This window comes from Cibotium barometz, chromosome 26 (genome assembly GCF_041138505.1).
Source record: "Cibotium barometz isolate CiBa-2024 chromosome 26, ASM4113850v1, whole genome shotgun sequence".
Lineage (NCBI taxonomy): Eukaryota > Viridiplantae > Streptophyta > Polypodiopsida > Cyatheales > Cibotiaceae > Cibotium > Cibotium barometz.
The window spans coordinates 42,136,036-42,159,417 of NC_141071.1; the positions used below are offsets into that span (position 1 = coordinate 42,136,036).

The window sequence follows — 23,382 nt, forward strand, 5'->3', positions numbered from 1 at the left end:
TAACCAAGTGGGAGCCCTGAATTTCAACCCACACCAGGCATGCATCACGAAGGCTCTCATTCACATCAAACACGGGATCAAATTGCATAACATGCACTTCTGACCCAATGGGGCTCTAGCAAATAGATCAACAATAGTTTGTCTTTTCACAAACAAAACATTAAAGAACCCTTTCCTTAGGTAGAATACCTGTGATACCACCTTCTCATGAAATACTTCCTCCTGTAACCACCTCTCTACCTCTGCCTTACTCGACCATCTCCCCGGGCACACCAAGATCGTGCTATGCATAGAAAACATACCTATTTGCCTCCTCACAAGATTAGAGGAGATGTTAGCACATGCCTTCCCTGTAGTGAACCTTCCTTGTTGCACTTGAATATTTAGTCTTGAAGAAATCCATCGGACTACACCTTTAGTCTTGATTAGTCTTGAAGAAATCCATCGGACTACACCTTCTTCACCTCTTTGTCACCCTCTTCATTCTCTTGGCTTCTCTTCATTTCATCATCCGGATCCCAGTCCCCCCATCCGCCATCTCTAGAATCATCACACTATTCCCATGCATTGGCTCTCCCTACCCCGCCTGCATGCATGAAATGCATGTCGACCACGCACCCTCGTACTGGCATACCACATGTGCTTATTAAATCACCTAGGACACCCACTCGCCCACTCACGAGTTGATTTTTTACACAGTGTCCTTAAAAAAAGAAAATAACTGATATCATTTATTTGAGAGAGACAGCAATCATGTAGCCTATGATGAGAGTGTGATGAGAGGCTTGTGTGGCTAGAGAGGTTCCTTTGAAGGCATGTAGATGCATGCAACGAAAGTATAAACTTATAAACTAGGAAAAAATTATCTATTACATATTATTGAGAGTCATGTCGTATTTTTGCAATGTGGCAAGCTGAAGGATGAGAGAGCTGAACTGGAGCAAGGAGATGGTGCTGCCACGTAGACTGCAACAACTGACGTTTTGGCTGGCTGATGCTTCATGGCACCTGCAATGGTTGATGTTTCGTTTGCTTCTTGATTGGCAGGTCATAAATCAACTGCTCGCTTGCCTCAATACTCACCTTTGCTGTATAGATTCACATTGCACATCGCACATCCTGACAACTGCCCGCTTGTCTCAACTGCTTACTCTGCCGTGTAGCCTCCACCATCTTGCATGTTTCTCTTTGTTGGTGTGATGATGCTGCAAGTCTAGCCAATTGCCGTGCTCTTGCCATGTAGCCTCCACCGTCTTACACATTGTTGCCTCAGGTAGAGCAGGTATCTCTCATCTTCCAGCTTGTCACGTTGTAAAAATAGTGTCTCTTTCTCATCCTCTAGCTTGCCACGTAGCAAAAATAGTGTCTCTCAATAATATTACAAAGAGTGACTTTGAATCATACATATTATGATTATTTTGATATTGTTGACATTTACATTCACATGATATGCTACACTACATTTTACGATCAACCAATCCTCAAGAACCAAAATCGCAGGAAGTTGTGATCAAAACATTAATGCTTTTTATAGGGCGTTTTAAATACAAATTCTGGCATTGTTCTAGGAAACTGTGCCAAAGTCTTCAAATAAGGCAATAGCTCGATAGAATAGACAAATAGATAATTATTAAATTTTTTCCTTATTATTTAAAATTATTTTCTTATTGTCGTTTCTCTTTGTTGGTGTGATGATGATGCTGTGATGATTGTATGAGAGAGGGAAGTGTGTTGTAAAAATGAGTGAGGGTTCTCTCTCCCCATCCACCCCTCCTCTCCCTATGATCACCATCCCCTTTGCTTTCGCCATCCTCCTTGAGATAGAAGCTACTAGTCGTAGCCGAGTATGGAAGAGGGAGACAGACCCTACGCACGGACTGTTCCTCCCCCATCCGTGCATAGAAGCCAAGAGAAAGGTAGAGGGAGACATAGACCCTATGCAACAGACCCTTCCTCCCTGCATAGAGCAAAGACAAAGTCTACTCACCCTACGCATAGACCTTTCGAGAGGGTAAGAGGGATCCCCACATAAAATATTTGAGAGGAGATAGTTACATATAGTTATGTCTTCACTTCTTTGATTTGGTTTGTGAGCCACTGTTTGGAATTAGGAGATGCCCCTTGCAAAAAATGTTAGTGCATATATTTTTGATTAGGAAATTTACACTTCCAATTATGAACACTTACTATTCTCAAATTCCCAAAATCTATGGTTGCAATTTTTTTTTTTGTGTAAAAGTGATGAACTGCCAACTATGCACGGTGATTCTTAAAATCATTAGCATTCTATTTGTCTTTGTCTCTCTCACTCACACTTGCGCTCTTGAACACACATACCATTGCAGTTACTTTATGTGTGTAAAAACACATAAATTGAACGTGATATATATGTCATTCCAAACAATGCCACAACATTGCGCGAGTCCCATACTAGTACTATAAAAAGGAGAACACCAAAAACTTTAAAATTTTTATTTTCTTAAATTTTATAATTTTATGAGAATTTACAGTGTCGTGTCCGCGGCAACTGTGTAACGTCCGCGGACACTGTATGGAATCAACCGGGGACAAAATGCATAAATATTTTTGGGCCCCTTGGTTATGAGAAGCGGAGCTATGGCGTCTGAGGTTTCTCCCTTTCAAATGCGCAACGGCCCTTACAAGGGAGACATATCTGCTCTTTGCCTCCTCGCAGCTCCATGGAACCATCGCCACCCTTTCCTCTTGGCAGGTAAGCCTTAGGATTTTGAGCTAGCATGGTGAACATGATGTGTTTTTCTTCTATATGTGTACATGAAATAGTAGGATAAGATGAAAAATTTCATGCCAAGGACCTAAAGGTATGTGTCCTAGCGTGCCACATGTGATTGTCGCCCCAATCTTGCGGAGTAGTTTGATATCTCCACTTGGTCAAGGCTGCCAGGGCCTGAAAATTATCAGTACATATGGCAGAAAACGGGAGTCTAGTGGGGTTCACTCCGGGGTAAGCTCTTCCATGTCCATAGCACCTGGGGATAGACCATTGATGTTAGGATAGGGATACTTTGCCCTCATCACGTATTGTCTCATGCACCTGAAGTGTGTATCATGTTGTGAACACAAGGGGTATGTTCCCGTGACCTTGAAGCACATGTGTTTCTCACCAAGTAGAGGATAAGCTACCAGGGTATGCCACGTATTAGTAGTGTTGGTATATTCCAGTGTGAGGACTGCAGCCCAGGGAGGAACCCTGGAGGGATTTCTTGATCAGCCGCATTTCCTTGGGTCTTCCTACCACGCAGAGGGATTTGATGCCCCCCCTCCGTGATATCAGCATTGGTTTTGAGGACCGGTTTGGAGCGAGCTTCTTCCACACTTGGCAGCCTCTTCGCCTTGCCCTCATCCAAGTTCCCTGACCTGTGAAGAGGAGAGAGGGAGACATCCCTTGGCTTGGAACCCGCATGTCCGCCTTCCCTTAGGAGAAGACAGCTGGGCAGCCAGGGCCAATGTAGCTTAGAGGGTCACTGTCACAAAGTGGGGGTTGGTGTAAAGTCCTTTCCTGAATCTCCCTAAACACAGCTGAAAACCAAGGTTAGTCCTTAAAAATCATGAAATAACAGACTTGCTCACCTCCCAACCGAAGGATCAATACTTTGATCCACCTCCGAGCCATGGCTAGGGCTCCAGCACAATCCCATAGGCCTTAACACGCCAACATATGTACTCGAAATGTATGTGGCATGAGCATGTCTGCCCTCTTGGTCCAAGCCAGACCGTTATTGGTGCATCCGCACAACTATATATCATAACCACCCAAGCTCTCATTTATGTAGTGATAACTATGCCATAAATAGCTAACTCACAATAAAAGGTCATTAAGCTTGTTTTATCAATCCAAGAACCCTAGCCAAGTATTAGCCTGTTAATCCCTAATCCTCATCCCCCTTAACCCCTCTAGATTAGTCCCTAATCCATAGATTAGTGTCCACATACATAACATACTTTCCCTCTTCAAGCCTTTACTCTTGTGTAAAGTGATTTGAGAAAGTTACACTAGAACTCTGTGACATTAGCCATAGACCTCCATGAAACCTTCTAGAAGAGAATAGGGCAATTCCCCACCCAACTGCTGGATATAGACCCTAGCCGACTAAAATAGCCCTGGTTGTCCACACATGTCCGAACTCCCCTGAATTGCCCGACTCCCCCTAGTCCTACCCGTGTCCTGACACTACTTGTAACATGCGGAAGCTTTGGGGGAGATCGGTAACTTCAATGCTCAAAAATCAACACACTTTTCGCGACGGAATTAACGCACAAAACTGAATGAAGATGTGCAGAAAATAGAGAGAGAGAGGGAGAGAGGAGAGGACACAATATTGGGTCCCGAATACCCTCTGTAGGGCCCCCACCACTAATGGTGTATTTGCTTTATTGGTAGAATGATGCAAATTTGAAAAGAAAATACAAGAAACTTGACCTTTCTTGGCTAAGAAATCTCTGCCCTTGACTTGCTAGCCTTAACCCCTTTGCGTTAGCAACTTCTTGGCTGTCCTGGCCCTTGTTTGCTTGAGCACTTGGTGAATTATGAGATGACACAAATGAATTGCGGCTCTCCTATTTACACTACTCCCAATGAGCAGTCGGCCAGCTTATATCTAGGCGGCCAGCATAGTTTTGTCCCACGACTGTAAATTCAGCATTAAATGCTGAATAAATCACATAAAAAGCTGCGCTTTTCTTCATGGCTGGCTGGACATCAAGCGCATGCTTCAAAAAGGGCTGGGCACTGTTTTGCAAGCAACTCGGAGGCTGAGCAGCCTGTATGGGCTGCCCCATACTTGCCCTACAGCCATATAAGGCTGCATATCTTGTATGTTGTAACATGCGGAAGCTTTGGAGAAGATCGGTAACTTCAATGCTGAGAAATCAGCACTCTTTTCGCGACGTAACGCACAAAAACTGAATGAAGATGTGTAGAAAATAGAGAGAGAGAGGAAGAGATGGAGAGGACACAGTATTGGGTCCCAAATACCCTCTCCCCCACCACAGATGGTGTATTTGCTTTATTAGAATGATGTAAATCTGAAAAGAAAATATAGAAATCTTGACCTTTCTTGGCTGAGAATTCTGTGCCCTTGACCTGTAGTCCTTCACCCCTTTGCGTTAGCAACTCCTTGGCTGTCTAGGCTCTTGTTTTCTTGAGCACTTGGTGAAATATGAGATGAAACAATGGGATTGTGGGCTTCCTATTTATACTACTCCAGAAATAGCAGTCGGCCAGCTTAAGTCGAGGCGGCCAGTAATAATCCTATCGCACGATTGATAAATCAGCATTAAATGTTGAAAAATTCCCATAAAATCTGGGCATCTCTTCCTCGCTGGTTGGGCATCAGGCGCACGCTTCTACATGGGATGGACACTGTTTTGCAAACAGTCTGGGGACTTGCAAAACAGTCTGGGGGCTGGGCAGTGTGTATGGGCTGCCCCATACCTGCCCTTACAGCCATAACTAGGCTGTACAGCCTGTAGGCTTCCCCTAGCTTGCCCTTAGGGCTGTCCTACAGCCCCTCCATGGCTGGTGGGTTCAGCCAGGGCCTTCCAGGCCCTCATGGGGGTGGTTTCACACCATCCCCATGCCCACACTAAGACTTGGAGTAGTCCGATGGGCTGGCACCTTGTTCTAAAAGCAAACCCTAACTAACTACACAGTGATCTGGCATCCGGTACCATACCAGATACATAGAATCACGGACATCATTTCAGAGGGAGACTCACAGCGCGGACTGGCACTGTTTCATGTGCAGGACAGTGCTCACCTAACCTCAGACTCCTGTGCAGGACAATGCACACCTGACCTCGGATGACTGAGATGGATCCCTGGCTGACTCGTCCCGGACTGGGCTCACATGGGACCAGTTCACCATCCCAGGTCCTGCACCTTCTGTATGTATATGTCTACGTGGCATCCAAGTGCGGGATGCACGTGACATTCCCTTCTGCTTAACTTGACAGAAGCTGCATAGCCTCCAAATAATCCGTCAATAACGTCGGATAGTCTTTGAAAAACTCTTTGTCGAGCCATACCGCTTCGTGGGTCCCTTGGTCTTGAAACTTCGTGAGGAACTGTCCTAGTCTTCGACTTGAGCCATGCTTGAAACGGTGCAGAAGGATCTGTTCTGGAACCATAACTTCTGCTTCATCAACAATATTTGGTTCCGCTTCGTCTTTGACTTCTGAAGGGATAGGACCTGCATATGGCTTTAACCAACTGACGTGAAACACATCGTGCATAGTCCAACTCGGAGGTAGCTTTAATTGCATAGACACCTCATTAATCTTTTTCCTGATGGGAGAGGTCCGAAGCTCCTGAAAGACAACTTTGGGTATCGCTTGTCCACCTGTTTCAACCTTTGCTTCATAATCCGAAGATAAACCCAATCCCCTTCCGAAAACTTCATATCCCTTCGGTCTTTACTGGCCTGTCGAGTGTAGGCCTCTTGTGCTCTAGCCAGTCTGTCTTTTATTGACTCTAAAATCTCCTGGTAAGACTCCGTCACTCTGTTCACCTCAGGTACTGATGAAGACGAAGTCCTGGTCAACAACGATTGGAAAGGTCTTCCAAACGCTGCCTCATATGGAGTCCTGCCAATAGCTGAAGAAAAAGAATCATTCAAAACAGCTTGAACTAAAGGCAAATATGATTCCCACTTACCTTGTTGATTGTGGACATAACACTTCAGCACATCAAAGGCCAACTGGTTGTATATCTCTGTCAAGTCGTCCGTTTGTGGTGGAATGCACTGGAAAAATTCAATTTAGTACCAAAGTTATCAAACAATGCCCTCCAAAAATGACTGGTAAACTTGGCATCGCCGTCTGACACTATGGTCCTAGGAATCCCGCCAATCGGGTACCAATGCCGAATGAACAACTGGGCAACATCCTCGGCGGTCACATTGGCCCTGCAAGGAATAAGCATAACAAATTTGCTAAATCTATCAACAATAGTTAAGTACTGCGTATTACGCTTACTCAGACTGGGAGGTAGATTTGTGACAAAGTCCATCGAAATATCTTGGAAAGGACCCTCAGGAATTGGCAAGGGCTATAACAACCCCATCTTCTTTCCACGAGGAGCTTTCACCTTTTGACAAATATCACAGCGTTGTACATATGTAAACATATCTCGCCTCATCTTTGGCCAATAATATTGCCGTTCCAATTTCTCTAGAGTCGAATTCATGCCCCTATGACCACCTCTAATGGCGTCATGGGCATCATGGAGAAGAGCTGCCCTGAACGACTTCATGACACACAGTCGGCCTTTGTAGAAAAGCCAACCATCGTGTATCAGAAAGTGGCATGGTCCTGTGGCATCTAATGCCTGTTCCCACTGTGTACCGAATTCCTCGGAATTTGCGTACGTGTGCTTCATGTCATCTAGTCCTGTACCAACAAGATCGAGTCTAGTGGTTTGAATCGTAGTCACTTGTCCCTTCCTGCTCAAAGCATCGGCCACTGGATTGGCCTTGCTTGGAAGGTACTCAATTATACCACCGAATTGCTGGAATATCTAACTCTAGCGGTGTTGTCGATCACTCCACTGTGCACTGGTCAGTGCGAACCTCAATGTCACGGCCATACAGAAAATGTTTCCAATGTTTCAAGGCCTGTATAACTGCGAGGAGTTCACGATCATAGACGGAGTAGTTTTTCTCTGTGGGTTGTAACTTACGAGACATGTAAGCTACTGGATGACCATTTTGTTGCAATACACCTCCAATTGTGATGTTACTCGCATCAGTGATCACCTGAAATGGCTCGTCCTACGAGGCAAGTGCAAACAAGGTGCTTCTGGTAAAGCCACCTTGAGGTTCTTGAATGCCTCCAACACTCGTGGAGTCATTCGAATCTTTTGCCTTCTTGTCTTCACACCCTTTAGCAGATCGGTGAGATCCGCTGAGAGATCAGAAAACTTGTCTATGTGGGTGGAGTATGCTTGGCATATACCCACAAAAGGATCGGATGTCATAGGTTGTCTGAGGTACTTCCCAGTTGACAATCTCGGCCACTATAGCCGGATCAAGTCGAATGCCTTCAGCACTAATTATGCATCCCAAGTAATGCACCTGGAACAGATAAAATTCCAACTTCTTCTCATTGACGTAGAGCTCGTTGCTTTCTAGCAACTCTAGCAACTTAAGAACTTTCTCCACATCAATGTCATGTTGCTCAACCGTAGCTGAAAATACCAGTATGTCATCCAGAAATATGAACACACACTTTCCAATCAGGTAAGGGCCTTTCCTATCAGGAATCCTTGTACCATCTGCATCGTTTTATCCTCATAGAAAGGGTGGATCTCAAAATGTGTACCCCATCTGTGGAGCCGGTAGTCAACTGTCTCTTGAGTCCTCTGCTTTTCTCCCTCGTGTAGGGCTTTGGAGTAAACGAGGGTGCAATCAAAGCTGTCCCAGCTCCCTCTGCTGTCACGAGACCCGCCGAAGTTGCTTGTATAACAACCATGGTGTTAGTCAGGTTCATAATCTGTTGCACTAACTTGCCTTTTCTTTAAACCCGAGTTTAGTGAGTTTAGCAATCCTTTAAAACAACATACATGAAAACTGAAAATAGACGTAGTAGAGTCGACACCAGATGGGGTCCCGAATTACCCACTGAAGGGCCCTCCCTGTGAAACTCGTGGAGCCCGGGGGACTAGGGCCTTTCACACACTTGTTGATACCATCAATGCATATTAAAACATTTAGACATGGCCACAACCTTAACACATATCCTATCTTCACTTTGCATAAAACATAAAAGCTAGACAAAACATCCACAAATGCTGAAAATGTTAGACATCATCCCCTTCTTACTGGCTTCGTGTTTGGTGTCCTATTTTAGCCTCTAGGGCTGACCATGTTAGCTAGAGGGGCTGGTCACCCCTCATATGTTTTCCCATATTATTCCCCATTTTATGGTGCGTTGGATATTTATCCTAGTCATGGACATCTACCCAGTCATGCACAGAGAGACGTGCGGTCTTATCTTTCTTTTGCACAAACAAGATAGGTGCAGCAAATGGAGAGGAAGAAGGCGTGATGAAACCAGACCTCTGCCCAACTGTGCTAGTTGCGTCTCCAACTCCGTTTCCAACGCCTTGGAAAGAAGATATGGAAACTTACTGGGTGCCTCAACTCCAGGTACCAATTCGATACGATGGTCTTCAGGACGAGAGGATGGGGGTCTTGGTGGAAGATCATCCCTCAACATGATGTCCTGAAACTGTTGGAGGAGGCCAATCATCTAGGGTTCTAAAGGAGTCGCGATGGATGTCGCTATCCGCCGTTGGCGGACATAGATCATCGCACACTTAGCTCCCTTTCTGATAGCTCTACTGGCTTGAAGATGGGAAATAAGTGGAATACCTTGAATACTCTGATCCCCGCGAATGATAGTAGGCTTAGGCAAACCTTCGACAATAATGAAGGTGTCTACCTCCAATCAGGCATTCAAAGCATATTGGCGGAACCACTGAGTCCCAAGGATCATGTCGCACCCGAGAAGGGGCGAGACAATGAAGTCCCTCTAAACTGTGAAGGCAAACTGTTGAGCTTTCTGAGAAATATGAGTACGTAGGCCGGGAGTGAACTCGTCCACGTCCAAATGATACGGCAGAAGGGCACATTGCATCTTGGACGCCAACTGCGGAGAGATGGCATCTTCTGAACTGCCCATGTCAAAGAGAACAACAAACAATTGTCCCTTCGTTGTGCCATAAGCTCTGATAAGACCTTTCTGACGCTCCTGAACTCCGCCCTCTTGCTTATCATTGAATATCATTGTGGGTACCGCATTCAAAGCAGGCAAAATCTGAACAACATTGGTGGTTGAGAGCGGGGGTGGAGGGGGTGGTACAGCTGTGGAGTAGCCACTGTAGAGGCTGGTTGTTTGCTCTTTTCGCCTGCCATTTGGTACAATCCTTCTTGGCATGTCCTGTGGTGGCAGAAAAAACAACGGTTCTCCTTGGAGTACCATTCGTTCTCATCTGACTGCAGGAATTCTCTCGTAAGGCCCTCCTTGATCTTTTCTTCAAGGGTCTTCTTAGGTCCATCTTGTTGGTCCTTCCTAAAGCTATTTGGACCTTTCTTGTTTTGATCCTTGTTGTTGTTGGGAGCCCCTTACCTGACTGCTGGTTAGATGCCTGGTTCTATTGGGTGGTCTGCATCTGCTGCTGCGGTTTGGGGATGACTGGAGCGGTGTTGGGCTTGCCTCCATTGAGCATCATCTCATGATTGTGTGCAAGAGTCAAAGCCCTGTCATATGTTTGAGGTTCAAAATTTCGAACAGGGAACCGAATGTTTGGATCCAATCCCTGAATGAATTGCTTGAGCTTCTCCTCCTCGGGCTTCCCCAATTGTTGAGCTGATGCGATCACCTTGTTGGAGTAAGTGAGCACAAGGGAACCGTTCTGGGTGAGTTTGTAGAACTCATCTTCTAGATTTGTCATGTACTGTTGAGGTAGAAACCTGGTCTTCAAATTTGACACAAAAGTGTCCTAGTCATAGTCCGATAAGCCAGTGTAAGGATCTGTATGCAAACGGGACCAATGTTGGCACCAAGTGATTGCATCACCCGTGAGGTGTGGAGCCGCTAGATGGACTTTGTCCTGGGTTTCTGTGATCTTTGAAAGAGGAAAGTGGGCAACAAACTGATGAATAAACTCAGTCACAACCGAATGGTCGCACTTGTCGTCGTACTTGGTGAATTTCGGTGAGGCACGGATAACTGTTGTCGAGGCTAAGGCTGGGGGTTGCTCGTGTTACGCCTTTGCTTCGAGCTCCGCCCGCGATCGCTCCTCTTTGGCCTTGCATTTGGCTTTCTCGGCCAGCTGTTCGGCTAGTCTTGCTTCACGGTCTCGCTCCTCCTTTTCAGTCATCCAACGACACCAGTGTTCCATTGAGGAACTTTGTTCTTTAGGTGTCTCTTGCTGGGCTTTGCACTCTTTCGAGTTGAATCCTTTTTTTTCGAAACTGCTCCTTTAGCTTCTGGGTGTCTTCGTCTTCTTTTTGTGGAAGCGTTTCTTCAACTGGTTCTTCTTCTTTTGTGATGTCTTCGGAGCTTGATGCCATTGTGGATGGGCGTGTTGTGTTTCCCGATCTCAGCTTTGCCATCCAAAGGATATCCTCACCCTAGGTTGCGTGGTTGAATCACGTGCCAAGCTCTGATACCAATGTAGCATGCGCTGTGAAACTCGCGGCGGTGCTCGGGGGACTAGGGCCTTTGACACACTTGTTGATACCATCAATGCATATCAAAACACTTAAACATGGCCACAGCCTTAACACATATCCATCATCACTTTGCATAAAACATAAAGCTGGACAAAACATCCACAAATGCTGAAAATGGATCTTGCACATGTGACACCACAGAGGCCGGAATGGGCCGACCCCCCCCCCCTTGGAGTATTTTATTACCCAAGGAGAATAATATCATGTACAAGCTTTGAAGGCCTTACTCTCCCCACGGGAGATGCCAGATTATCCATATACAAATGCCATAACACAGCCCAACACGAGGCAACCAAGCCGGAACATAGGCTGTAGAAATGCCGAGCCAACAATATAATCCATATACCTCCGTGTGGGTACTGATTCTTCCCCAAAAACCATGGGTCTTCATGCAATAGAAAGGGTACAGCAAGTACAACTCTCCATTCAGTCGGTACAGCAGGGACAATGGCTGGTACAGCCGGTACAGTGGCTAGTACAGCCGGTACGGTGGCTGGTACAGCAAGTACAGAAGCTGGTACAATCGGTACAATGGGTGGTACAGTAAGTACAGAAGCTGGTACAGCCAGTACAAGGGTTGGTACAGCAAGTACAGCAAGTACAAAGGTTGGTACAACAAGTACAATGGCTAGAAATCATAATGAATGATTAAATACCCTTGCCTTCAGTATTTCTTCGCGATGGAAGCCTCCAAAACAGTCCCCAACAGCCGGTATTCTTCATGGGCACCCTTCATGTGAGAGAAAAAGAGTAGCCATCATTAGGGCAACCTGTAACGGTGGTAGAGGCTAGTGTGCAGCAAGAGAGCCTCTATTAATGAAGAGAGAGGACTCCAATTTATAGATTTAGGCCTCCCATGAGCTAAAATGGCAAGAGAAGGCTACAATGACAAGTGTGAGGCCACTTGTCTCACTTTGATCCACTTTATAACAAGTGTCAGGCCACTTGTCTCACTTTGGTCCACTTTCTTGCCACATATCCCAATCTAAGAGATGGGTCCTTCCATAATCTTTACCTCTAAAAATATCCCAACTGGTAGACATTCTGTCATAGGCACTTTGCCAACTGTTGGTATCTGCTCAATTCCAGAGGTAATGACGCGAACAGAATTTCCATCGGAGTCGGGCCAAAAATAGCAACTCTTCTAAATTTTAGGAGTGTGGTCCTTTGTATTCTAGGATAATCCCCCATTCCCAAAGCACGTACTTTCCAAATATTTAAACATCGTGGAGTCCACCAGACCCCTTTCAGACTGGGAAATGTCTAGGCTGGTGACACGTTGAGCTAGGACCGTGTGAAACAATGGGTCCTATTCTTTAAACCTGAGGTTAGTGAGTTTAGCAGTGCTTTAAAACAGCATACATGAAAACTGAAAATAGATGTAGTAGAGTCGACACCAGATGGGGTCCCCAATTACCCATTGAAAGCCCGCCCCCCCCCCCCCCCCCCCCCCCCCCCCCCTCCCCCCCCTCCCGCGCGGCCTGCAAGCAGAAGTATTTGCTTTATTTCTTCTTCTAGAGAACTGCAAACAAGCTGAACCGTGTCCACAAGACTGAGCGGACAAACTGACTGAGTGGCAAACGCAAGGAGAAAGCGACCAGACGCTGGGCAGAACTGTGCATAGGCTTTAGGTGTCTGTGAAGCTATCTTTGAGAGTAAAACACCGGCACGAGACTGAGGGAAGGTGTGCTGCAAACTCCTCAAGAGACTGAGCTTCTATGCTTTGGGCTGAGAGCACAAGTAGGCTGAAGGTATGCACAGGCACAAGCCTAAGCATACATGCTTGAGTGCTGATGTTGATCTCTGAATTTTCTGACTGAGTGAATGCTTTGGGACTGAACTGAACTGACCCTTTTATATGGCCAAGAGAAGCCAGTCGGCTGCTTCAAAGGCTGGTCGGCTGGACTGCCATCTGACCTGGCCAATTGGGCCTTAAGACCCTCAAGGGTGTGGCCGACTGGTCAATAAGCAAACCAAGGCGTCTTGACTACCCCTTGCAAGGCTAGCCACCATATGGGCTGCCTTGGGGAACCCTAGCCAAGTATCAGCCTATTAATCCCTGATCCTAGGCCCCCCCTAACTCCACCAGATTAGTCCCTAATACATAGATTAGTGTCCAGGCACATAACAACTGGGCATCATTGATATGGTGGTAGAAAGTAGAGCTCTCTTAGTCAAACTCATCGTTTGCGAACAATAGCCAGGGGGAGAGCCGTAGAAGGATTTTCAACTATCATGTGTAACAACTTGCACTCCTATCCACAGTGGTCCTTGGCCTCTTGGCACCGCTGGATTTTCTTTGAGGCTCTGTGTAACCGGCCTTAAGAAATCTGACGGGCGGTGAAACAAACACTCGCACATAAAACACTTCATCACTCATGGGGACCTGGAAAAGGAAAACAAACAAGGGGAGCTAGAGTGCTCCTGCAAATAGTACAAGGACACCGATTGGCCCCAATTTCTTTACTTGATCAAAATTTGAGTACAAAGTACAACTTGTAGAATCCTCTGCCAATAGGATCCCTCCAAGCTTTCACCCAGGACTTCCAAATAAGAACTCTCGTTATTACAGCACAACATTCCATGGAGAAGGCACACCTGTACAACACCTCCCTGCTTGAAAAGGTCTTCTCCATCTTTACCATGGATCTCTCAAACCCTTTCCCAAACAGCTGTAGGGCTGTACCAAACCACATGTCCTTCCCTATAGTCACAGCTTGCATGTAATCTCAAGAAAACTATAACCTGCTCACATGAATCCAAAGACATGCGTTCCACATGAAACCAAAGACTTGTATCCGATGAACCATAGACTTGTATCCCATAACCATAGGCCTTTTTCCTCGATACCAAAGTCCTGTTTGCTCTCAAAAACCAATGTCTTGTTTCCATGACAGATATACCATCAAATCACGGTTGCCAAAACCTAGAGAGAGAAAGATAGAGGACGCGTCAAGCAATCCCTGAATACACATAGGTCCAAGACGAAGAGCAACACACATCTCTTCCAAGAACATCATCATGTGCATCTTAACTTGATCCTCTGAATCCAAATCTCGTAAACAAGGCCTGCAATCCACGAAGAGAGAGAGAGACAGAAAGCCTATCTCTATTCTCTTGTATCAAAAAGGTTTGGGGAAAAAGGCCACCACCACCCCCCCCCATGGTTTGTAAACAACATCACTGTCGTATAACAGCAACAGGAACTTCAACAGCAGTCCTGTGTGACCGTACAGTCCATACACAGCCACAACGACAACAATCGAGAACAGCCTCACCTCTTCCAACAACCCACACGCATGTGGAAATCCCTCAAACAGTCTCTGGCTCTCCTCACGGATGCCACATCGGCAACAACTCACTGGTGTGCCAGTGATTTCCAGCCATGTGTGCGGGGATAGAAGCTGCTCCAGATCTCCCAAAAATCCTCGATGGAAGTAGTCAGGACTCCCTAGGCCTGCCAGTGCTGTTATGCTACCGAGCTGCCGTTGGGACGCAGTCAAGAGGCCGCCCAGTCCAACCTCATGAATGCTGATGAGGTGGCCATGTGAATAACCAAAAACCATTAAGGGAACTCCGGTGCGGGTGATAGAGGCCATCCATGGGATGTTGGGGGAGTCCTTGAGAGGGAGAAGCCAATCCCGTGGAATGGCAAAGTTGATGTCGTGGATCATCGTGGAGTCTCCTCTCAGGGTGCCCAAGTGGTCTTACTGTGTCAGCTCTGGGAGTCGGCGGTGGCTCTCCCAAGTGCCCAGAGTTTGAGCTGGCCCCAAGAGAGGTGCAATTGTCTGAGCAATGCCCATGCTGCCTAGTGCCACTGCCATACCTGTTGACACAGGGCTTGTGCAATGTGTTCACGTGTGTGCACTATCTATGTGGCACCCTATAAAAGTTTTCCATCAGATCTTTGATGGAATCTTAGTCTGGTGTTGAAACGGGAAGATAAGATTGAAAAGATTGATATTTCACTTTTCTGCTCTTTGCCAAGTGTTAGTGGCAGTTTTAAAGCTAGAACTGTTTTTTGTTAAGTAAACCTCTGTGTAGAAGCTAGAATACACGTCATGATTTTGGTCCAGAAAAGCATTGCAATTAACATTTGTGAGCCATTCAGGTACAGGACCCCAGTTTCTCTTGTTTGATATGGGATCATTTGAGCTACTTCTCTCTGAATGCGTATTTGAAGGGATAAGGATGCATGGTATTGAAGTGTGCAGCTATTCTAGGGGCCTATGGGCGCCCTGCAAAAAGTCTGGAGTCTTTACTACGATTGCAGTGCATGGAGAGCGGATAGTGAAACTGTACAAGATAATCGTGGAGGAAGGATTTTTTGATGGGCAAAGAGGGGAGAAGCAGATAAAGTTAGATGTGTATCACACTCTCCCTCGATTCAAAGATTGGATTCTAGACGTGCGATTCTTAAAGGTGCGACCATGGCTGAACTGTTCATCAGAAAGTACCTCTTTAGCAGGCTGCCATTGTCTGCCTTCTTGGATATGCTATGCTATGCTTCTATATGCTCCATGGGGTTAGGAAACGTGCTTATTGTTGCAGGAGATACATTTTGCAGGTGAAGTGGGAAGTGATCACTTGCTTGCTGTTGGTACTAGTGACAATTCTGTCTATTTGTGGGATACTCATAGCTGTGCCTTTGTATACCACGTTGAATGTACAGGTAGTTTTTGATTGCAGACATGCTTATTATGTCAGGCAATGTTAAAAAATCATAAGGCTCTTGCGAAGAAAATGTACAGCTCTATTTTCCAACTTTATCCAACTTTGTTTTACTTTTCATATCTTTTTGTTGAACTGTTCTGGTTTTTCTTGGTTGATTGTGCCTTGGATTATAGAGAGATGTCTTCTGTATTCCCTGCGGCTGTGGGGTGATGACCCAACAACTCTTCTCATTGCAGCGGGTACCATCTTCAATGAGGTACATGCCTATTTGACACGTTGGTAAATCTTTGCCAATTTTTACTGAAATTCTCCATGTGGGTTCCATTTCCTGTTTGCTATAACAGATTCTTGTGTGGGACTTGGGCATTCAACTCTCAAGCACTCCACATGGTGGTGGACTTGGCACTTTGGAAGAGTATTTTTCTCTGAAAAGTTTTGATAATACAGTTTTGCCAAAGAGGAGATTGAGAGGGCATGAGGGATCTATTTTTCGAATTGCATGGTCTCAAGACGGAAAGCAACTGGCGTCTGTTTCAGATGACCGGAGGTCTTTTTTCCTTTCAAAACTTTGTCCTCTAAGAGCATTAAATACACTAATTAAGCATTGCGTGCAGCTTTATATATGGGATCTTGGTGCTACGAAGCCAGTCAGTGCTAAATTAGTAACATGTCAAAGAGGGGAAGCTGGGTTGATGCTTTGAAATCTATAAGGCTCAGTTTGATTGCTTTTCTAATTTCTCTTTTAGCATGAGGGTTTGGAACATCGAAAGTGAGCTGTGCGAGTCTCCATTGTCATCAGCTCTATCCCAAGAAGCATGCATGGAAAAAGATGTACTCCACTTTGCTCCTGCATTTTATGGTCATACAGCTCGTGTCTGGGACTGCCACATTGATCCCAAGGTAAGAAGGTTGGTGTCCCACAAGTGCTATATTTATCTTTTACTATGCATGCAAAGCTTCGACACTTTTGATGCTACTGACAAGCTATAATATGAATGGTCCTTGATCGGGCCTTTGTAACAGTTTTTGATAACAGCTAGTGAGGATTGCACATATCGCATCTGGACTGTGGATGGCCAACCGCTTGTGAAAATTACTGCTCACATGTATGCAGATATTGTGGGGAATGATGATTTGGTGCAACTAGTTGCTGTAGTTTGCACTATTTAGGGTTGAAAAATCCGTAAGGCTGACCGGTTTTCTTTGTAACTGGTTTAGGGGACGCGGGATTTGGCGCTGCGTGTATGATTCCAACAACGCTATTTTGATTACTGCTGGAGCGGACTCCTCCATAAAAGTGCATTCTTTATTTAAGTGGTTATCTGAATTGGATGTGATTGAGGAAGATAAGGGTTCTCCGCCAGGACCAACCCCTATAGTAGAGGCTTTCTCAATTGGTCTAGAAGAGGCAAATGTTTACTGTAAGAAAAATGAGCAGTTGGACAGGTATATGGACATTGCATAATATGTGATCATGGTTATTTGTGTATGTGTATGTACCTTAGGTAACTGCACTTCTCCTAATGTATATGTACCTTATGTAGTTGCATGGTCATTTATGTGGCAAATACTACATGTTATCACAACCAATAATTAATGTGGGCTGATCAGTTTTTCTACATCAGCAAAAGCGAGTACGTCCGTTGCTTATCATTGGTGGAGGCAACATGGTTGTATGTTGCAACCAATCAAGGGTTTCTGAAATGTGTCCGTTTCACAATGGGACGTCATGAGACTTGGACCGAAATCTATGGCAGCCCAAACGGTGAGCCAATTTTGTGCTTGGATACACTCAGACTGGGGAAGAAACGTCAGGATGATGACTCTCCTGACAACGTTGAAGATTGGATTGTCATGGGGGATGGCAAAGGATTTGTGACAGTACTTTGTGGGAGCTGGATTGGTGGTCTTTTTCAGAAAAATTACCTTTGTAAATGGCCAGCCGAGGGGGAGAAGAAACTATTGGGTGTTTACTGGTCACGGTCTTTAGGACCCAGGTATTCTGTTGCACTTTGGAGAACTCTACCCGTTTCATACTAATTGAATTGATGGTCATGTATATGCATACCAATTATAAGCCGCCCCCCCCCCCCCCCCCCCCCCCGCCCCCCCCCAGTCATGTCTTCACTGCAGATCCCTGTGGGGCCTTATGCACGTGGAGCCTAAGGCATAGTGACAATCAGTTGGCCGGGACTCTACAAGATAATTGGTCAACCGATGGATTCTCTCTCTCTCCTGCATTTAGTGAGGATGCTTTGGAAATGCAGTCCAGACGAGTTATACGCTACCAGTCATGCTTCAATGCACGCATTGTATGTTTGGATACACACCCTGAAGAGGAGGTAAAGTTAACGTTTCATTTTATCATGTCTTAATGACTGATGGTGTAGATCACTCCCATTTTGGGGCCTAGATGCTTCTATATAATGATCGTTTGTACTCGCAGCTTCTCATATGTGGAGATCAACGGGGCAACATTACAGCCTTCCTGCTGTCCTCATGCTTGGCCTCAGAAGGTGTAAGTTCTTCTTTAGAGTTTCGGCCTCTGGCTAGCTTCAAAGGTGCACATGGCATATCTACAGTTGCAAGTCTTCGTGTCACTGGGAAGAGAAATCAGCAGCAGGTCAAGATTTGCTCGGTAAGCTATCTAGCACTTCTTCTTGATTTTTATCACAATTTGTCCTTTTCTTCTTTTTTCTCTCAAGAATTAGTGGGCGATTGGAGCGTGCCCTTGATAACATAATCAGGCTTCTACAGACAGGTAGGGATGGTTGCATCTGCACTTTTGCTCTGGACAAATCTAGCGGCATCCTCGTTTGCTTGCGGGTTGAAAAGGTTCCTGCAGTCACAGTAGTTGAAAGCTGTGGAATCTATAGTGGGTTATCCAGGGGCGCGTGTAAAAGAATGATCGTGGGCGGTTTTACAGCAGTAGATTTTCTAATATGCGATTTGCAAAGTAATTGTGAGGTAAGGGATTTTGGAGCTTTTTTCTGTTGGTCTTTTCTAAGCGGCTTTACAAAAGGGGAGATCTTGACCGTGCAGGTCAGGAGGGGTAGGGGTGAGGGATATGTCTTTGAAGATGCTCAGTATAATACTTTTAACCTGTCTTTCTTTGGGTCTGTATTCTTACAGAAGGCTTTTAATCTTTCTTTCTTTGGGTCTATATTCTTACAGAAGGCTTTGCAATCCTTTTAATCTGTCTTTCTCTGGGTCTATATTCTTACAGAAGGCTTTGCAATCTTTATATTAAGTAAGCTTTTAAATGGCAGATTGTTCGAGTTTCTTGTGGTGGCTGGCGGAGACCACATTCTTATTTGATAGGGGATTTTCCAGAAGTCCAATACTGCTTTGTGTTTGTGAAGGTGGTTTCTTTGTCACTCTCCAGCTTGTCTCCCTTTCAGTTCTATCCTGTGGGTTTTCCCTCTTTGGCACCTGACCTCATTAAAATATATTCTTGCAAATTTTGATGTGACAGGATGGGATGATACATGTGTACCGAAAGTGGTTCTCGGCTCCTATTGCTGCATCCCCTGCATTGAGGCTGTCGATGGCTAAAAGCAGCTCATTTTTATCATCGCTGCTACTTCTGTCACAATTCCATGGAAGAGAAGTTCATTCAGTAAATCTTATATCATACACACATGATTGCAACAGTAAAGACGGCATCCGTTCGATCAGCTGGATGGCTACAGGCGCTGAGGACGGAGCTGTTCGAATCATGAGGTAAGAACAACCGAGGTTTCCACCAAATGAAATACCTGTCTTTCATATGACCAAGTACTTGTATGTGCAGGTTCAATGAGGACACCCTCGAGCAATTTGATGTGTCACAAGTTCTTGGAGAGCATGTCGGTGGATCAGCTGTAAGGGCTGTTACCTCAATTACAGGTTACTCGCTGTGTAATGAACATTGTCCCCCCATGGAGGATGGACCAGTCTCAGAAGAGCCAGCATTCATTCTTATCTCAGTAGGGGCCAAGGAAGTCATGACGTGCTGGTTACTTGAGTGGGAAGAGGATCTTGATAGAAGAGGGAAACCAACTCAAATGCTGTCTTCAAGGTGGCTAAATACAAAGAGGTGTCCAAAGAAGAGGAAGCCCTCGAAAGGGTCACAGGAGCATGCAAATGCTTTTGTGCAGGAAAACAGAGTAAAAAATACTGACAACACTCCTGTGTACCAAGATGTAGATGAAGATGATCATCGTTACTTGGCAGTAACTGCTTTTTCAGTATTTTGTCCACAAACAAGGTCTTTATCTTGAGCCTATACCTGTTAAGAATATGTGAACATAAGCATAATTACAGAAAGATGCACATATCTAAACTTGTCTTCGGTAGCATCACGTGAACGACACTGGTCTGTAGCTTGTTCTGCCTACAAGCTAAGGTTAGGTTTGCAGTAAAAACTATTTCTTACCTGACCTGACCTTTCAAGAATCCAAAGTTCTAGAATGCAGTTCAGGTTGTAATTCCTGGCTATACATGGAGCAATTAAATTGTTAAAACATCCAAAAACAAAGCTCTAGGTAATCCCGTAAAAAATGATTTTGAGACTGAATGTCAATGTAAGTTTGGGGTTTTTCAATTAGTGCACTCCATGTGGTTTGAAATCATCTAAATGAGCATCATTATGATATGATACAGGTTACAAACTTGCTTTGCTGTTACAGCCAGCTCAAATGCGACTGTTTCACTTCATGCTTTTCAGCTGTCTGCAGGAAATTGGTAATATCTATGTTCAACGGTGTGATATAGTGATTTATATTGAGCGAAAGTTGATATGCCAAGATAAATTTTAGTTGTCCACTAGTCAGAGGGGTGTAGAGTGATTCTTTGTTTGCGTTGTTGGTAGGGTGGACATAGCCCTCTTGAATTATCACAAGGCCCCCGTGCTTACATTGCAGCATTTGGTGATTCCTGACTGCAATCGAAGTGGAGGTAATTTCTATGGAAAATCGAAGGTCACATTTCGATGCTTGATGATTCTATATGCAGGCGATCAAAACTTGACTCAAAAACCAAGGTTTTTGGGTGGGTGCAGGTGATTCATCAGATGTGTACATGGTGTTTAGTGGATCAACAGATGGCAGTATCGCTCTTTGGAATGTCACAGACGTTGTTTCTGAGTTTTGTCACAAACAGTTTGGGAAAGGATATGAAAAGGTACATCGTCCTCCCAGTGGGCGTGGTAGTCAAGGTGGTCGGCGCTGGAAGCTCTCTAGAAGGCAGAAAGTTGATCAAGTGAAGCCCCTCAACGAAGAACTTGGTGAAGAGGCCTGTTCGATGGACAGTAGTGAGACAGTAGAGGATGTTTTTTCACATATCAATCTTGGTTGTGATTCAGATGTGGGATTGGCATTGAACTTGGGCATTGATGGTGCAAAAGAAGGCTTCACTTACCCTTACACATTGAGTCCTGAGTTTCTGCTGCCTTCCGCCCACCAGTCAGGTGTGAATTCCTTGTTTGTTAGCACTGTCAAAGGTGAGAAACATACGCATCAGAAGGGCCACATGTGGATAGTAGTGAGTGGTGGTGACGACCAGGCCATGCATGTTGCTGCCTTTACAATTAATGAGAGCTACAATAATTACTCCACCCATACTAGATCCAAGGTTGTTTGTCTCATAAAAGAATCCATATTATCTGCTCATAGTTCGGCTATAAAAGGTACCGACTCCCTCTCTATCTTACCTGTGTTTTTCTGAAATCCTTGCCTTTTTATATCTATATATATGAAGCTAACTTGGAGTTCACATTACAGGCGTCTGGACTGATGGGTCTCTTGTTTTTAGCACTGGCTTGGACCAGCGACTTAGGTCTTGGCGCCTTGAAGTCTCTACACAGCATTGCTTTCTTGTAGAGTGCTGTCGATCTGTAATCAATGTGCCAGAACCTGCAGCATTGCATGTTGAGCACTTCAGCAGGTAGCAATTTCTTTGCAAGTTGACTTTGATAGGACGCTCACGCATGCCTGAATAATGACTGAGTCAGAATTAATTAGGGTTATTATGTCACAAAGTTGATGACTAAACCCATGATTTCAATCCATAATGAGCAGGAGGAATTACCGGATTGCAGTGGTCGGGCGAGGGTTGCAGATTTTTGAGGTAAGGGGGGTTTGAATTACACTAACGTAGTAGGTTGCCTCAGAGAGGTTCTCTGAGGTCGATTTTGAATCATATACATGCCAGCCAATCATGAACATTGATTGAGATAGGGAAATATTAGAAGCTGAGCTTTATAGTTGATGTACACATGTAGCAACTTATAAAGTTGGTGTCTTCTCAACTTATACATGCCCTTTTGTCCCCCTTCTGTGTGATGAATGTGTTGTATGTCATTGTATTGTTTGTTTGGACTACATGCAAGCTGATTTTTCTCGTGATGCTAAGTTGTTACATGTTCTCATACTTAAGTTTTGGTATTTATGATTATATACTGGTTACTCTTATAGCCATGTATGTTTCGTTTTGTACTGGTTATTTGTTGCTTGCTTCAATTGCCATGCCAGAAGCCCTCACCCACTGTAGCTCAGCATCACAATATACACACACATCCTTGTTTATCCCAAAAAGCTTATATTGTTGCAGTGCAGACGTAAACAGTATGATAGTATCCAACAAGAAAGTTGGCAAGAGTCAAACACCTACTTTTGATGCTTTCAAAGGATACTAGTTGCTTTACTTTCTTAGGCCTGCCTTGCAAAGCTACAGGTCAAGGGAAAGAATGTGAACCAAAAGCATACCTTTATATTAGAATGAAAACAAACTACTTTGATTCTACACTTTCATGAAGAAACCCCCTCCACCATCTCCCCCCCCCCCCCCCCCCCCCCCTTTCTCTTCTTTCAGGGAAGACCCATCTAGTCCCCTTCTTTTCAAAGCCAGCAAAGCATGCCTAGGTCCCCCCTCTTTCAGGGAGGATCCATCTAGTCCCCTTCATTTCAAAAGCGAGCAAAGCATGCCTTTGACTGGTAAATCAATTTCCTTTGTTGTCTTTCATTCTGACATATTGAATACCCTTCCCAAGTTTAGAGGAGCATTTTTTAGCAAGGTTTATTCACAGTGTTCAGATATAATCTACATTGATTAACAATACGTTTAACTTAAAAGAAGGGGTCTTATTTATATGAAAACGTGTCTTTTCATTCTGTATAGAAAGAAGATGACATGATATGGTAAAATCAATCAGGGGTAGTGTTGTCTTTTTTTCTATTTGAGGATCTATTGTATTAATTAAGGATCTACATCCTTTTGAAATGTGTTGTATGAATGATTCATTGAATGCTATTTGAAGCATATCCTCCCTTTAGTGCAATGTGTATTTTTTGTTAGGTTTAGCATGAAAGTGATATCTTACAAATAAGATGAGATCCTCCGTTTTATATACATTTTGTAACAAGATTTAGATTAAGTCCTATGAGGATTCTCC

The 23,382-nt window shown here is 44.7% G+C and overlaps 1 protein-coding gene across 3 annotated transcripts; it reads left to right on the top strand.

Annotated features, from left to right (window-relative positions):
• The first annotated feature begins 2,600 nt into the window (after positions 1–2,600).
• On the top strand, positions 2,601–22,261 carry LOC147623987 (Transducin family protein / WD-40 repeat family protein). 3 transcript variants are annotated; one of them, XR_015269244.1, is made up of 20 exons: positions 2,601–2,731; positions 15,388–15,698; positions 15,828–15,948; positions 16,124–16,206; positions 16,295–16,497; positions 16,697–16,850; positions 16,974–17,056; positions 17,169–17,396; positions 17,576–17,947; positions 18,067–18,292; positions 18,397–18,588; positions 18,708–18,917; positions 19,220–19,312; positions 19,426–19,673; positions 19,744–20,199; positions 20,595–20,675; positions 20,803–20,888; positions 20,992–21,618; positions 21,744–21,875; positions 22,010–22,261. XR_015269244.1 is itself a non-coding variant. In XM_086820665.1 (20 exons), exons 1-20 carry the CDS (start codon positions 2,602–2,604, stop codon positions 22,071–22,073), a joined length of 4,131 nt encoding a protein of 1,376 aa, XP_086676791.1. In that variant the 5' UTR covers position 2,601; the 3' UTR covers positions 22,074–22,261. The 3 variants fall into 3 exon arrangements, 2 of the variants coding, with proteins under 2 accessions (XP_086676791.1, XP_086676792.1); XM_086820665.1 differs by having other exon boundaries at positions 21,713–21,875; XM_086820666.1 differs by having other exon boundaries at positions 2,618–2,731; positions 15,491–15,698; positions 21,713–21,875.
• Positions 22,262–23,382: the final 1,121 nt, after the last annotated feature.